This window comes from Oncorhynchus masou, chromosome 22, assembly GCF_036934945.1.
Source record: "Oncorhynchus masou masou isolate Uvic2021 chromosome 22, UVic_Omas_1.1, whole genome shotgun sequence".
In the NCBI taxonomy this organism is placed as follows: Eukaryota; Metazoa; Chordata; class Actinopteri; order Salmoniformes; family Salmonidae; genus Oncorhynchus; species Oncorhynchus masou.
In genome coordinates, this window is record NC_088233.1 from 38,333,938 (window position 1) to 38,349,239 (window position 15,302).

Consider the following 15,302-nt stretch of genomic DNA (forward strand, 5'->3'; position numbering starts at 1 on the left):
TCGCATCCACTGCAAGACCATGATACTTGTCTATGGAGCAGCAAGAGGAACTGCCCCTCCCTACCTTTCAAGCTCTGCTCAAACCCTATACCTCAATCCAAGTACTCCGTTTTGCCACCTCTGGCCAGCTGGCACTGCATTGGTGGAAGTTGGAACCAGCTTCCCCATGAAGCTAGGACAACAGTCCGGGCCCATCTTCTGAAATCCTACCTCTTCAAAGTATTGAGAGTATCTTAAATAATCCTTTCGAGAACAGGATGGTTTGTACAAGGCTAGCACTGCACCGCTATCAGAGATAACAATTTGAGAAACATCAACTGATAGTTTATTTAATCGTTTCATAATTTCAATGTATTTACCAACGAACCGTAAATATTATTATTATTACCATTACATACAAACCATTACATACTGAAGTCAATATCTAATATTAAACAAATGCTCAGTGACTACAATAAGCCTTCTTTTTTTAAGTTGTGGAAATGTCTGATCTATGATCTATTATTTATTTTACTTTATGAAGCCACCCTCGTGTTCTATTCCATTCACTACGTCTACATGGAAATTAAACTGCTGATTTGCGTATGTACCGTCACTTTCCCTCATCATTTGCATAAAAATATGAAGAGGCGAGATCAGCCAACCAGAGTACTAAACCGAGCGAGGCAGTACAGTGAATGAGAGAACCACCAGAGTAGGTTATGCAGGCTTCATTACTGTAAGTTGCCTCCTGGAAGTTTACATTTATTGGTGCTGTAAAGAAGTAGATTAGCCATTATGTCTATCTAGTGTCATACTTAAAAATAAAAATAAAAGGTTTTACATACCATTCATGTTAAAGGTGAAAAACAATGTTTACATATAGGATCCTTACTAAACACTTTGGAATAAAAAGCCATCAAAGCAAAACAATGACTTATGACAATACAAATTATTAATCAATTACAATATTTCTTTAAATACTTGTTCACATGAGCTCAGACAGACTCATCCTAATATTTATATATTTCTTAATTCCATTATTTTACTTTTAGATGTGTGTATATTGTTGTGAATTGTTAGATACTACTGCACTGCTGGAGCTAGGAACACAAGCATTTCGCTACACCCGCAATATCAGGTGCTAAAAATGTTTATGTGGCCATTAAAATTTGATTTGAGAAGATAAAGGTTGATGTGATTGGGCAACACCTGGTGTCCTGTTCAGTTAATGGAGCCAATAGTACCTGTAGTTCACACAGATAAAAAATCTGACTTAACCATCTACACACACACACACACACACAGATAAACAAAACAAATATTTATGGGGTTAGGTGCCCAATTCCAGTTTAGGAAATTACTCCTTCCTTACACACGCCTTTTTTTTTACACACTTCTCAGTAGCTGGTATCCAGACTGTAAAAACGAGCTTTGCCGGTGTGGTTAACTGCTGACAACCCTCCCACTTGTTGGCCAACAGATTTTCGTGTGGAGTTTTCATTCAATAGGGTTCAGTACATTTATCTTAAGCCATCCCTTTAAATACGGTGTACCTCTTAGTTAGAATTTTGTCCACAGACTCACTAAAATGGATCAAGAGAACGGGTTCAGAATATTAGGGATCATGAAAGAAAGCGCTCTAAATATATACATATTTGTCTCCGTTTCAACACCAATTAGTAGATTTAAAAAATACTCTAATCTTGTAGGTTATTTAGGCTTAGGAAAGTATTTATGAATCATAAAAGAACAGGTTAGGAGAGCCTTTACTCACGAAAGAAAAGTGGTTTGATTCATTCTGAAAATTGCCACATTCAAGTCTTCAACCCATTGTAATTTTGGAAGATTAGTGTACTGTACATAGATTTACAATAGTGTTCTATACCCTAATCTATTGCCTGCACTAACCATGGAACTGTGTGATGACACAACCAAGTATTGCGCCATGTGTCGGGTTCATACTGTTATGGCTAGAGTAGATGCTTTCTCCACTTGGAAGCGGTAGGTTCGCCAGACCTTATTCATGGTTCCTTGGGCGTAAAGGTGGTGAAATGATTTGGGAATTAAGTCAAGGTCAAAATACAGCGTACCTGTAGACACACTTATTTGATCTCCAACCCAAAAGAATAGTGGGTGAATAGCATGCTATTCCCATGCTTAAATTCAAGGTCAGAATAAGTGTAGAGAAAAAGGGAATTACGTTCCATTCACGCTCGCTTAACACGGGTCAGAATCGGCCCCTAGGTGATTATTGCACCCTTTTCTACAAAATGTCTTCTTGACACGTCTTGTCTGAGAAGAAACTGTGACAAATCTATATCATGTCTACATGTCTCATTATCCATTGTTCTCCTCTGGCTCTCGGAGGCCCTGGCTGTGTAGGGTCTTCCCTGCCATCTCCATCATGGCCTGAACCTCAGGGTCTGCATCCAGGATACTCCTCTTGCCTCCTGTCGCTCCCTGCAACAAAACACCCCAACATCACTGATGTCCTCATGACAAGTCATGAATACAATAAATCAATGAATATTCACTGAGTGTACAAATCATTAGGAACACCTGCTCTTTCTATGACAGACAGACAGATCAGGTGAATCCAGATGAAAGCTATGATCCCTTATTAATGTCACTTGTTAAATCCACTTCAATCAGTGTAGATGAAGGTGAGGAGACAGGTTTAAAGAAGGATTTTCAAGCCTTAAGGCATGGATTGTGTACGTGTGCCATTCAGAGGGTGAATGTGCAAGACAAAAGATTGAAGTGCCTTGGAACAGGGTATGGTAGTAGGCAGTGGTGTAAAGTTAAAAAAAATACCCCCAAAAACTTTGAAGTATCTCTACTTTACTATTCATATTTTTGCCAACTTTTACTTCATCACATTCCTAAAGAAAATAATATACTTTTTACTCCATACATTTTCCCTTAAACCCAAAAGTACTTGTTACATTTTGACAGGAAAATTGTCAAATTCACACACTTATCAAGAGAACATCCCTGGTCATCCCTACTGCCTCTGACCTGGCGGACTCACTAAATACAAATGCTTTGTTTGTAAATGGTGTCTGAGTGTTGGAGTGTGCCCCTGGCTACACGTGAATTTAAAAAACAAGAAAACCGTGCAGTCTGATATGCTTAATATGAGGAATTTTAAATGGTTTATACTTGTACTTTTACTTTGATACTTATGTACATTTAAAACCAAATACTTGTAGACTTTTACCGAAGTAGTATTTTACTGCGTGACTTTCACTTTTACTTGAGTCATTTTCTACTAAGGTATCTTTACTTTTACTCAAGTATGACAATTTAGTACTTTTTCCATCACTGGTAGTAGGTGCCAGGCGCACCGGTTTGTGTCAAGAACTGCAATGCTGTTGGGTTTTTCACACGCAACAGTTTCGTGTGTGTATCAAGAATCGTCCACCACCCAAAGGAAATCCAGCCAACTTGACACAACTGTGGGAAGCATTAGAGTCAACATGGGCCAGCATCCCTGTGGAACGCTTTCAACACCTTGTAGAGTCCATACCCAGATGAATTGAAAAACGGTGGGGGTGCAACTCAATATTAGGAAGGTGTTCCTAATGTTTGGTGTACGTGGTAGGTTACTTCCTATAATTATTTGAATGTGCCTCTATCTCCACCTGCAGGTAAAAATAAGGAACACACTGATACAGGCACAGCATTAAAAGAGAAAGAATTCATGAAATATTAGATGAAATAAATGGGATCAAAGGAGTAAGAAGGCAGTGGTTGTCCAGGTTGATACTGACCTCTTCCTCCTCAGGGGGCTTCCCAACCCCCCACACCTCCAGAGAGTCCAGGGTGAAGTCCTCCTCAGCAGAGAGCTGAGGGCTGCCATAGGTAGTGCAGCGAGGCCGTGCCCGGCTATGCCCACGGCCAAAATCACTATCCAGCCACAGGCCAAAGTACCCATGCTGACCACCCATGCCCTGATCATAAGCAAATTACAGAAATGACATTGCTTGGGTTAAGATAAAATACTATTGAGGCATGTGGTAGTTAATATGATGTAGTTACTTGTGTGGTACTTCACATATAATTATAGTAACAGATAGTAAAATAAAATGTTCAGGTGAGATTGTGTAGTTGAGATGTGTGTAGTAGTGGGGTGTCTCACCAAGCCGTTGGGCATGGTCTGCTGGCCCTGGTTGAGGTACATGTAGTGCTGGTTGTATCCTGTGCAGGTGTACACCCGTAGACAGGGGAATACTGAGAACAGGAAGCACCTGGAGTCTCCTACACTCAAGACAATCCAGTCACAAACACACACATCCAGAGATGAGCACTGATTATAGAGATGGACAACATACTGTATATGTCAGCATACATTACAAAAAAGGGCTTAAATATCTCTGCAGCAATCTCAGTAGGCCGTGAGCCTGTTTCTCCCGATTGCTACTTCCATCCACCACCACTCTCACCTTGGAACTGAGGCTTTACTTCCCAGCCATGGGAGGCGAAGCCACCAAAGATGTGTCCTTTAGTGTCTTTGATCAGGAGCACGGTGGGCCCGCGGCCTTTACAGCTGCCTACTATTTTGGTGAAGCTCTCCCCGTGCAACTGAGTGGAGAAAAGCAGCTTCCAGGGGATGTTGTACCCATCAGGTAACTGTGGTGTGAGGAACATCAGCACGGGCAGGTCCAGCAGGCAGCGCAGCTTCTCCCAAGGGGTTTCCCAGCAGGGGGGCAGTAGGGTGGGAGGGGGACGGGAGGTTAAGCCCACGTTTAGGCCTTCACCTATCAGAAGGTCCATGTACATGGCCACATTGGAAACTCTGAACAGCCAGTCCTCCAAACATGGGACGTCACAGGTACGCTGGTCTGAAAGGAGGGAAGGACAGAATGTCAGGTTTTGTTGCTGATACAGTAATATGTATGAATTATTGAAAATATGAAATCTGGGTGAGCAAGATTTATCTCCTTTCCTATTCACTCTATTCTGAAAGCCTCATCAGTAAATTATCCTTCCATCCCTTTACCTGAGGGTTTTAGTTCAGAGCTCATCTGTTCAGCCAATAGTTTAACACCAATGGAACCGTCAGCCATTCGCTCTGGCTTCCAGCCCTGCAAACGACTCTTCTGGATGATGATCTGCACCACAGCAGAAACCAGGTCCTGCAAGAACTGAAATCAGAGCCAAATTAATTTTGAGTTCAGAGCTAAAAATGCATGTTCCGCTAAGAACACAGGAGCACTTGCAGAAGACCTTCTGAGGGTCTACTAACCTCTATTATTTGGTCACATGTGGCAACACCTGTCCCTGTCCCCTGAGCCATTGCCATGAAAAGGGGCGCTCGCTCTTCTGCAGTGCCTCGCAGGACATCGGCCAAGAAGACCACCAGCTGCTCCCGACTCACCCCAGCTCCAGGGGGAGGAGGGGCCACTCCGGGGTCCATGCTACACATCCCAGCATAGACCCTCTTTATCATAGAGTCTGAGGCAATGTTTCCCATACAGGGCTACAGGACAGAAGATGTTATATCTCCCATACTGGTACTGTTAAATATCTGCAAAATAATAACCACAGTTATTACATATATATGTGTTATTACGCCTCCTACACATTGTTATTACAGTTATTACATATCTTGGGGCGGCAGGATAGCCTAGTGGTTAGAGCGTTGGACTAGTAACCGAAAGGTTGCAAGTTCAAACCCCAGTGCTGACAAGGTACAAATCTGTCGTTCTGCCCCTGAACAGGCAGTTAACCCACTGTTCCTAGGCCGTCATTGAAAATAAGAATTTGTTCTTAACTGACTTGCCTAGTTAAATAAAGGTAAATAAATAATTTCTGTATTATTATTTGTATTATTTATTATATCTTAGTACAAGATTTTAAACAAGATTTTGATTCTGGTATTTAACTGATTAGATATCCTCGATTTGATAAATAAAATGTAATATCATCATAGTAACTCCACCCTCACCTTCAACATGCCCAGCGTTAAAACCTTCCCTGCTTTTCCAGCGCCACCTGCTGGACTCGCGCCGTGAAGCCGATCGAACACTCCCTCCACAACGGGCCGCTCCTCTGGGCGAAAACGGGCCAGCCGTTTCTGCACCACAACACTGTCGGTGTTCCCCATGGCCCTGTGTGCACAATGGACAACACTATCAGTTTAGCCATCGACAATAAAACGAGCACGACTTGAAACTGTCTGAAGGCTTGAAGCATCCAAGGCTTCTGATCTGATGTAAAGTTAGCTATCGTGACTGCTAGCTAGGTGTCGGTGACATAATTTAACTGACGTTAGCTAGCTCGAGATGATGATTATAGCTATTTACTTATCTATTAACAAACAACGTGGCAATGAAATTAATATGAAACATCTAGCTAACCTTGTTGAAATAGGATAATTATCTCATTCCAGGGGCACTATGTAAACACAATGCACTTCCTGGTATAAATAAGGGGCGAAGATGAACACCAATCGAAATACCCGATAATCAACAGACTCCAATTATATTGGCTGGTAGTTCAAAATAATGATATGATTGGTCCAACGTCATATGGGTTTCCTCCAATCTGGAATTAGGGGAATGGGTGTTGGGCCGAAACCGAAAAACGTGAAGTTGTACGATCCCCGTCGAGGGAGGAGCTGTTTTTTGTATATGATAGTAAAGCATTCTTATGATGACTATAACAGGTGTTGGCACCTTCCATTCTTGCACATATTCTAATAAAATGTATATTTTAACACTGTCTACTCAAGCAAATTTGCCGAACTGATAAACTTGGAACCAATTAGAACTTCCGTACAAACCCCTTGTGATGAAGCCAGCCAATGGCCTGCTTCTATCTAGGATGTAAACACAGCCTCAAAATGAAAACTTACCTGCTTTCTGTATGTATGTGATGAGCTCCCAAAAACTGAAATAAGATAAATATATGTTATGTAGCACAATATTTGATTATTCCAATACGGTATCCTTCTGCGCGGCAGTGTATATAAACGCAGAAGTATACCCGCAGCTATTCAATAGCTTGGATCAGCTACCTTTTGGTGTACCAGTATTGTTACAGACGACCCACACGTATATAGCAAGAAATAAGCTATAAACGTGTGTGAGGTAGAATGCCCCTTCACGATCAGGCAATTTACACTGTTGGATTCATTATTTTTCCACAAGGAGACCAAGGCTGATACTGTGGGTCCATAGTAATCGTTACCTTTATGCAGTATATACTATAAACATAGTACATTACACTGATGGCTTAATTATTTCCAAAATGAAAAGGTACAGCCATTCACCTCTCCTTCAGATAGTGTATGAGACGAAGGATGATGCTGTATGTTTTATTCTATACAGTATTGCCCAGTGTGTACTAGACACAGTAATATTACAGTTGGCTTCATTTTCCAGTATTGGGCTGAGTTTATGTTAGCCCAACCATAGTTAGATTACATTGGTGTTTGTTTTTTTTTTACACACAGTTGCTGGGTTTGATAGTTTTTGTTACACAACTTTACAGTACAGACAGTCATAGTTTCCCATGGAAACTATATTGCACTGAGGGTTTCAGTGTGTATCTGTGTTTACTATAATTCTGTTGCACTACTTTACAGTACAGACAGTACCTATCCCTTAATTGGACACTGACAGATCTATTACACTACTGTTTTTTTTCACACAGTGTCACGGTTTACAAAGAGTGGTGGGTGGAATCAGGCGCAGAGAGCAGGTTTCAGTAATTTGTCAATTTATTCTCCGGCGCACAACAACGGTCACGCCAACACACAGGGCGAATACAATTACCCAGCCCAAACACAGGACCAAAATAGTCCGGAGAATAAACACACGAAAACCACCATACAACAGGATAACAAAAACAATAAACGTAACGTGAAAACCGAAACAGCCTAAACTGGTGCAAACTAACACAGGAACAGGAACAATCACCCACAAAACCCAACAGGCTACCTAAATATGGTTCCCAATCAGAGACAATGACTCACACCTGCCTCTGATTGAGAACCATATCAGGCCAAACATAGAACTAGACAAACTGGACATGAAACATAGAATGCCCACTCATATCACACCCTGACCAAACAAAACATAGAAACATACAAAGCAAACTATGGTCACAGGGTGCGGACTCCGGCCGCAAAACCTGAACCTATTGGGGAGGGTCTGGGTGGGCATCTGTCCGCGGTGGCGGCTCTGGTGCTGGACGTGGCCCCCACTTCACCATAGTTTTAGTCCCCCACCTTCCGTGGTCTCCAAACCACGGCGACCCTACTTAATGACCCCACTGGACTGAGGGGCAGCTGCTCGGGACAGAGGGGCAGCTGCTCGGGACAGAGGGGCAGCTGCTCGGGACAGAGGGGCTCTGGCGCCTCTGGGCTGAGGGGCTCTGGCGGCTCTGGGCAGAGGGGCTCTGGCGGCTCTGGACAGAGCGGCTCTGGGCAGAGGGGCTCTCGGCTCTGGGCAGAGGGGCTCTGGCGGCTGGGCTGGGCAGAGGGGCTCTGGCGGCTCTGGACAGAGCGGCTCTGGGCAGAGGGGCTCTGGCGGCTCTGGGCAGAGGGGCTCTGGCGGCTCTGGGCAGAGGGGCTCTGGCGGCTCTGGGCAGAGGGGCTCTGGCGGCTCTGGGCAGAGGGGCTCTGGCGGCGCTGGGCAGAGGGGCTCTGGCGGCGCTGGGCAGAGGGGCTCTGGCGGCGCTGGGCAGAGGGGCTCTGGCGGCTCTGGGAAGAGGGGTTCTGGCGGCTCTGGGAAGAGGGGTTCTGGCGGCTCTGGGTAGAGGGGCTCTGGCAGCTCTGGGCAGAGGGGCTCTTCAGACTCCGGCAGCGCCGGGCAGAGGGGCTCTTCAGACTCCGACAGCAGCGCCGGACAGGCGGGAGACTCCGGCAGCAGCGCCGGACAGGCGGGAGACTCCGGCAGCAGCGCCGGACAGGCGGGAGACTCCGGCAGCAGCGCCGGACAGGCGGGAGACTCCGGCAGCAGCGCTGGAGAGGAGGAAGGCTCTGGCAGCGCTGGACAGACGGGAGCACCTGTACGGATGAGCCGGAGAGACAGCCTGGTGCGGGGGGCTGCCACTGGAGGGCTGGTGCGTGGAGGTGGTGACGGATAGACCGGACCGTGCAGGCGCACTGGAGCTCTTGAGCACCGAGCCTGCCCAACCCTACCTGGTGTCCTGCTCCCGGTCGCCCTGCCAGTGCGGCGAGGTGGAATAGCCCTCACTGGGCTATGCAGGCGAACCGGGGACACCATGCGCAGGGCTGGTGCCATGTAAGCCGGCCCAAGGAGACGCACTGGAGACCAGATGCGTAGAGCCGGCTTCATGGCACTTGGCTCGATGCCCACTCTAGCCCAGCCGATAGGCGGAGCTGGAATGTATCGCACCGAGCTATGCACCCGCACTGGGGACACCGTGCGCTTCACAGCATAACACTTTGCCTGCCCGGTCTCTCTAGCCCCCCGATAACCACAGGAAGTTGACGCAGGTCTCCTACCTGGCTTCGCCATACTTCCTGTGAGCCCCCCCAATACATTTTTGGGGCTGACTCTCGGGCTTCCATCCACACCGCCGTGCTGCCTCCTCATACCAGCGCCTCTCCGCCTTCTCCGCCTCCAGCTCTTCTTTGGGGCGGCGATATTCTCCAGGCTGTACCCAGGGTCCTTTACCGTTCAACTCATCCTCCCATGTCCAGTCTTCCAAATAATGCAGCCTCTCCCACTGCTGCTACTGCTGCCTGTTGTCACGCCGCTTGGTCCTGTTGTGGTGGGTGATTCTGTAACGGCTTTCTTTATGTGAAGGCGAGTCGGACCAAAATGCGGCGTGGCTATTTAGATTCATGTTTAATAAAACAAAGGAAACACAAATCAATACAAAAACAATAAACGTAACGTGAAAACCGAAACAGCCTAAATTGGTGCAAACTAACACAGGAACAGGAACAATCACCCACAAAACCCAACACCAAACAGGCTGCCTAAATATGGTTCCCAATCAGAGACAATGACTCACACCTGCCTCTGATTGAGAACCATATCATGCCAAACATAGAACTAGACAAACTAGACATGAAACATAGAATGCCCACTCATATCACACCCTGACCAAACAAAACATAGAAACATATAGAGCAAACTATGGTCAGGGTGTGACACACAGTTTCCAATGACTATCCTAGTTTCCCCCCTTGGAAAGACCAGCAGTGTATTTTAGCTACTCTGTTGTACTTACAGTTAAGATGGTAACTATCCTGGTTTCCCCTGAAAACTCACATTACAGCTCTATTACGCTGCTGTTTTTCCCACAATGCGTAGTGGGGTTGGTGCTCAATAGTTTCTGTTACGCTACTTTATAGTACATACAGTAACTATCCTAGCTTGTTTCCATTGGAAACTCACAACTCAGTTCTATTACACTGAGGGTTTCAGTATATTGCTGGGTTAACTATAGTTATGTTACATTACTTTACCTTTATTTACTAGGCAAGTCAGTTAAGAACAAATTCTTATTTCAATGAGGAACAGCAGGTTAACTGCCTGTTCAGGGGCAGAACGACAGATTTTGTACCTTGTCAGCTCGGGGATTTGAACTTGCAACCTTTCGGTTACTAGTCCAATGCTCTAACCACTAGGCTACACTGCCGCCCAGGCAGTAACTATCCTAGTTTCCCTTAGAAACTCACATAACAGCTAGAATACACTGCCGGATGTACGCAGTGCGTAGCTGCGATGCTGGCCACCGCTATAGTTCTACTGAATACAGTGATGGAAGGCTACTAACTCCAGTTCGATGCTGGCCACCGCTATAGTTCTGGCGCCTCAAATGTCCCAGGGTCTTCTAGTGTTGACGCCCTGGTTGACTGAATGTTTCCCAATGAGTTCAAATGAAGGGGTGTCAACCTACATCTTAGCCCCTTATTCTGGCCAAGGATTCTGTCTGACAGACACGTTAACCTGTCATTACAGTTGTCCATATACGCCCTTCTTGCTGTTGTGGGTGAACTAAGGGCTTCCCCCAGTGTGTTGTGCCCAGCTAGGGCAATGGACACTTCACAAACGCAGGCAATACAAAATCTTTATCAGTTTCTGTTTACTATGGTAAGAGAGTTCTGGGCTAGGGCCTATTCGACCGGACTCTCACATTGCATGGTGGACACCTATACTGCAGCATTTCTGCAGGCCCACCGGCCTTTGCCTTTTGCTGTGGTGGTACATTCTACTGGAGGAGTAACTGCCTTATATGGACGATTGGATAGTCTGCCTCATTCAGGAACCAGGCCACAACGGACACAAGGACGTCTTGAATCACATTAGAGTTCTGGGCCTCACCCAAAACAAGGAGAAAGGTCACCTGACCCCTCACGGAAGGGATATCCATAGACTCGACTCTCATGAGGGCATGTCTCCCTCAGGTGAGAGTAACAAAATCCTATCCTACCTCAGCTATTTACGGCTCGGACGAGCAATGTTGGTGTTAGAGTCCCAAATGTTAAACATTACTCGGCCTGCTGAAGGTGGCTAGGCGTTCTCCATCAGGCCACTCCAGCGATGGTTCAACTCCCAAAGCCGGCACCCAAAACAACACAGACACCCTCAACTGTTGGTGATGAGTGCATGTTTGAGGACCCTATCAAAGTGGCTATCCCACTCCTTCTTGTTAAAGGGGGTGAGCCTGATCAGAGTCCACCGCAGAGAGCTGGTGTTTAGTAAAGCCTCTCTGACGGGTTGAGGGCCGTGTTCAGAGACATGGCGGCTAGCGGCCGCTGGAGTCCCCCATGGAGTGGTCAACACATCAATGTGCTGGAGCTCAGGGTGGTTAGTCTAGCTCTTCAACAGTTCCAACCCTACCTGGTAGGACAGCATTTCCTGATTCAATGGCTCTGGAGCTTTTGCCGTGGGCCCAGACCCGCTTGGCATTGCTGCGAGCAGCACATATCCTTGGTGTTTTGAACAATGCAGCGGTCATACTCTCGAAAGAGGACCCGCCGTTAGGGCAAATGAAGTCTGACTTTTTAAAGTGGAAATTAAACTTTAGAAGCCTTTTTAATCACTCCACTGCAAGCTAGCATTTCCTGCTGTGCAGAAAAATTCTCAGCAGCAAAAGATTGATCAAATGATGATTATATCTGTATAGCATACCTTGCAATACAATCTTCTATAAAAAACAGCTGGGCAAAATGTATACAATGTGCTCTGCAAGAAGACGACCAGAACTTAATATCTTAACCAGATGAGTTCTCAAATGTCAGCAGCTGCCCAATACCATTGTGTGCATGCATAATGTTGGATGTATTGGGATATAAATCAAATCTAACTTTATTTGCCACATGTGCCGAATACAACATGTGTAGACTTTACCGTGAAATGCTTACTTACAAGCCATTAACAAACAGTGCAGTTCAAGAAGAAGAAAATGTTTTCCAAGTAGGCTAAAATAAAAAAGTAATAATAAAAAGTAACACAATAAGAATAAGAATAACGAGGCTATATACAGGGGGCATCGGTACCGAGTCAGTGTGCAGGGGTACAAGCTAGTTGAGGTAATCTGTACATGTAGGTGGGGGCGAAGTGACTATGCGTAGGTAACAAACAAACAGCGAGTAGCAGCAGTGTACAAAAGGGAGGGGGGAGTCAACTTAAATTGTCCGGTGGCGATTTTTATGAATTGTTCAGCAGTCTAATGGCTTGGGGGTAGAAGCTGTTGAGGAGCCTTTTGTAGTCCTAGACTTGGCGCTCCGGTACCGCTTGCCGTGCTGAAGCAGAGAAAACAGTCTAGGGTGACTGGGGTCTCTGACAATTTTATGGTCCGACACCACCTATTATATAGGTCCTGGATGACAGGAAGCTTGGCCCCAGTGATGTACTGGGCCGTTCGCACTACCCTCTGTAGCGCCTTATGGTCAGATGCTGAGCAGTTGCCATACCAGGTGGTGATGCAACCAGATGCTCTCAATGGTGCAGCTGTAGAACCTTTTTGAGGATCTGGGGACCCATGCAAAATCTTTTCAGACTCCTGAGGGAGAAAAGGTTTTGTCGTGCCCTCTTCACGACTGTCTTGGTATGTTTGGACCATGATAGTTCGTTGGTGATGTGGACACTAAGGAACTTGAAATTCTCCACCCGCTCCACTACAGCCCCGTCTATGTTAACCACACTGCCAGTTCTCTGACCTCTTCCATATAGGCCGTCTCTTCGTTGTCGGTGATCAGGCCTACCACTGTTGTGTTGTCAGCAAACTTAATGATGGTGTTTGAGTCGTGAACAGGGAATACAGGAGGGGACTAATTACACACCCCTGAGGGGCCCCAGTGTTAAGGATCAGCGTGGCAGATATGTTGTTACCTACTTTTACCACCTGGGGGCGGCCCGTCAGGAAGTCCAGGATCCAGTTGCAGAGGGAGGTGTTTAGTCCCAGGGTCCTTGGTTTAGTGATGAGCTTTGTGGGCACTGTGGTGTTGAACACTGAGCTGTAGTCAATGAACAGCATTCTCACACAGGTGTTCCTTTTGTCCAGGTGAGAAAGGGCAGTGTGAAGTGCGATTGAGATTGTGTCATCTGTGGATCTGTTGGCGCGTTATGCGAATTGGAGTGGGTCTAGGGTGTCCGGGAGGATGCTGTTGATGTGAGCCATGACAGTTGGCCGACACTTGACAGTTGGTCCATGCATGCTTTGAGTACACGTCCTGGTAATCCGTCTGGCCCAGCAACTTTGTGAATGTTGACCTGTTTAACGGTTTTGTTCACATCGGCTACCAAGAGCGTTATCACACAGTCATCCAGGACAGCTGGTGCTCTCGTGCATGCTTCAGTGTTGCTTGCTTTGAATCGAGCATTAAAGGCATTTAGCTCGTCTTGTAGGCTCACGTCACTGGGAAGCTCGCGCCTGGGTTTCGACATCCGACGAGCGTCAGAGGCGGTGTAGTAGGATTCAATCTTAATCCTGTATTGATGCTTTGCTTGTTTGATGGTTCGTCTGAGGGCATAGCGGGATTTCTTATAAGCGTCCCGATTATAAGCGGCAGCTTATAATCTTATAAGCGTCCCTTGAAAGCGGCAGCTCTAGCCTTTAGCGAGATGCGGATGTTGCCTGTAATCCATGGCTCCTGGTTGGGATAAGTACGTACAGTCACTCTGGGGACGACGTCATCGATGCACTTATTGATGAAGCCGATGACTGAGGTGGTGTATTCCTCAATGCCATTGGATGAATCCCGGAACATATTCCAGTCTGTGCTAGCAACACAGTCCTGTAGTATAGCATCCGAGTCATCTGACCACTTCTGTATTGAGAGAGTCACTGGTACTTCCTGTCTTAGTTTTTGCTTATAAGCATGAATCAGGAGGATAGAATTGTGGTCAGATTTGCTAAATGGAGGGTGGGGGAGAGCTTTGTATGCATCTCTGTGTGTGGAATAAAGGTGGTCTAGGATTTCTTTTCCCTGGTTACACATGTGACATGCTGGTAAAAAATTTGGTAAATCTGATTTAAGTTTGCCTGCATTAAAGTCCCCGGCCACTTGGAGCGTCGCATCTAGGTAACCATCATCTTCTTTGCTTATGGCCTTATAGAGTTGGTTGAGAGCGGTCTTAATGCCAGCTTCGTTTTGTGGTGGTAAATAGACGGCTACAAATAATACAGATGAGAACTCTCTTAGTAGATAATGTGGTCTGCAGCTTATCATAAGGTACTCCACCTCAGGCGAGCAATACCTCGAGACTTTAATATTAATATTAAATAGTAATACCTTGAGACTTCTTTAATATTAAATGTTAATACCTCAAGACTTCATTAATATTAAATAGTAATACCTCGAGACTTCATTAATATTAATACCTCGAGACTTCTTTAATATTAAATATTACATATTAATACATTGAGACTTCTTTAATATTACATAGTAATACCTCAAGACGTCTTTAATATTAAATATTAAAATAAATATTTAATATTAGACATCGCGCACCAGCAAACAAGTCTGTAGGATTATAGAAAAAGCCGTTGGGAAATTCATGTTTGAAATACTAAATGTTCAGTGAACGTGAATATATTTTGTTGGTTTAAATTATTAGCCTAACTTTCCTACTAACCTCCTAAAAGTTGACGATGCCAAATTCTTGCCAATCCATCATTCTACTACTAACTATGATTGAATGTAAGGCGCATTTTCCATAACGTACGTTGCATGAATATACATTAGAACAAAATAACATTTAGTGTTTCACCATTTATTGTGTACAGAGACAAATACTGTAGCTAAGGTGACTCAAGTAGTATTTGAAGTATCTAAATATATTGCCGGTGGGGGGGCACAATCTTACAATGTTGCAGTCCAGAAATGA

General features: G+C 45.3%; 1 protein-coding gene across 1 annotated transcript; it reads right to left on the reverse strand.

Moving 5' to 3' along the window:
* Nucleotides 1-695: 695 nt before the first annotated feature.
* Nucleotides 696-6,421, reverse strand: meak7 (MTOR associated protein, eak-7 homolog). Its single transcript, XM_064930094.1, has 8 exons — nt 6,345-6,421; nt 5,933-6,095; nt 5,231-5,464; nt 4,985-5,129; nt 4,428-4,826; nt 4,124-4,242; nt 3,756-3,935; nt 696-2,442 (listed from the first exon to the last, which is right to left on the reverse strand). The coding sequence occupies exons 2-8, from the start codon at nt 6,089-6,091 to the stop codon at nt 2,320-2,322; spliced, it is 1,359 nt and encodes a 452-aa protein (XP_064786166.1). The 5' UTR covers nt 6,092-6,095; nt 6,345-6,421; the 3' UTR covers nt 696-2,319.
* Nucleotides 6,422-15,302: the final 8,881 nt, after the last annotated feature.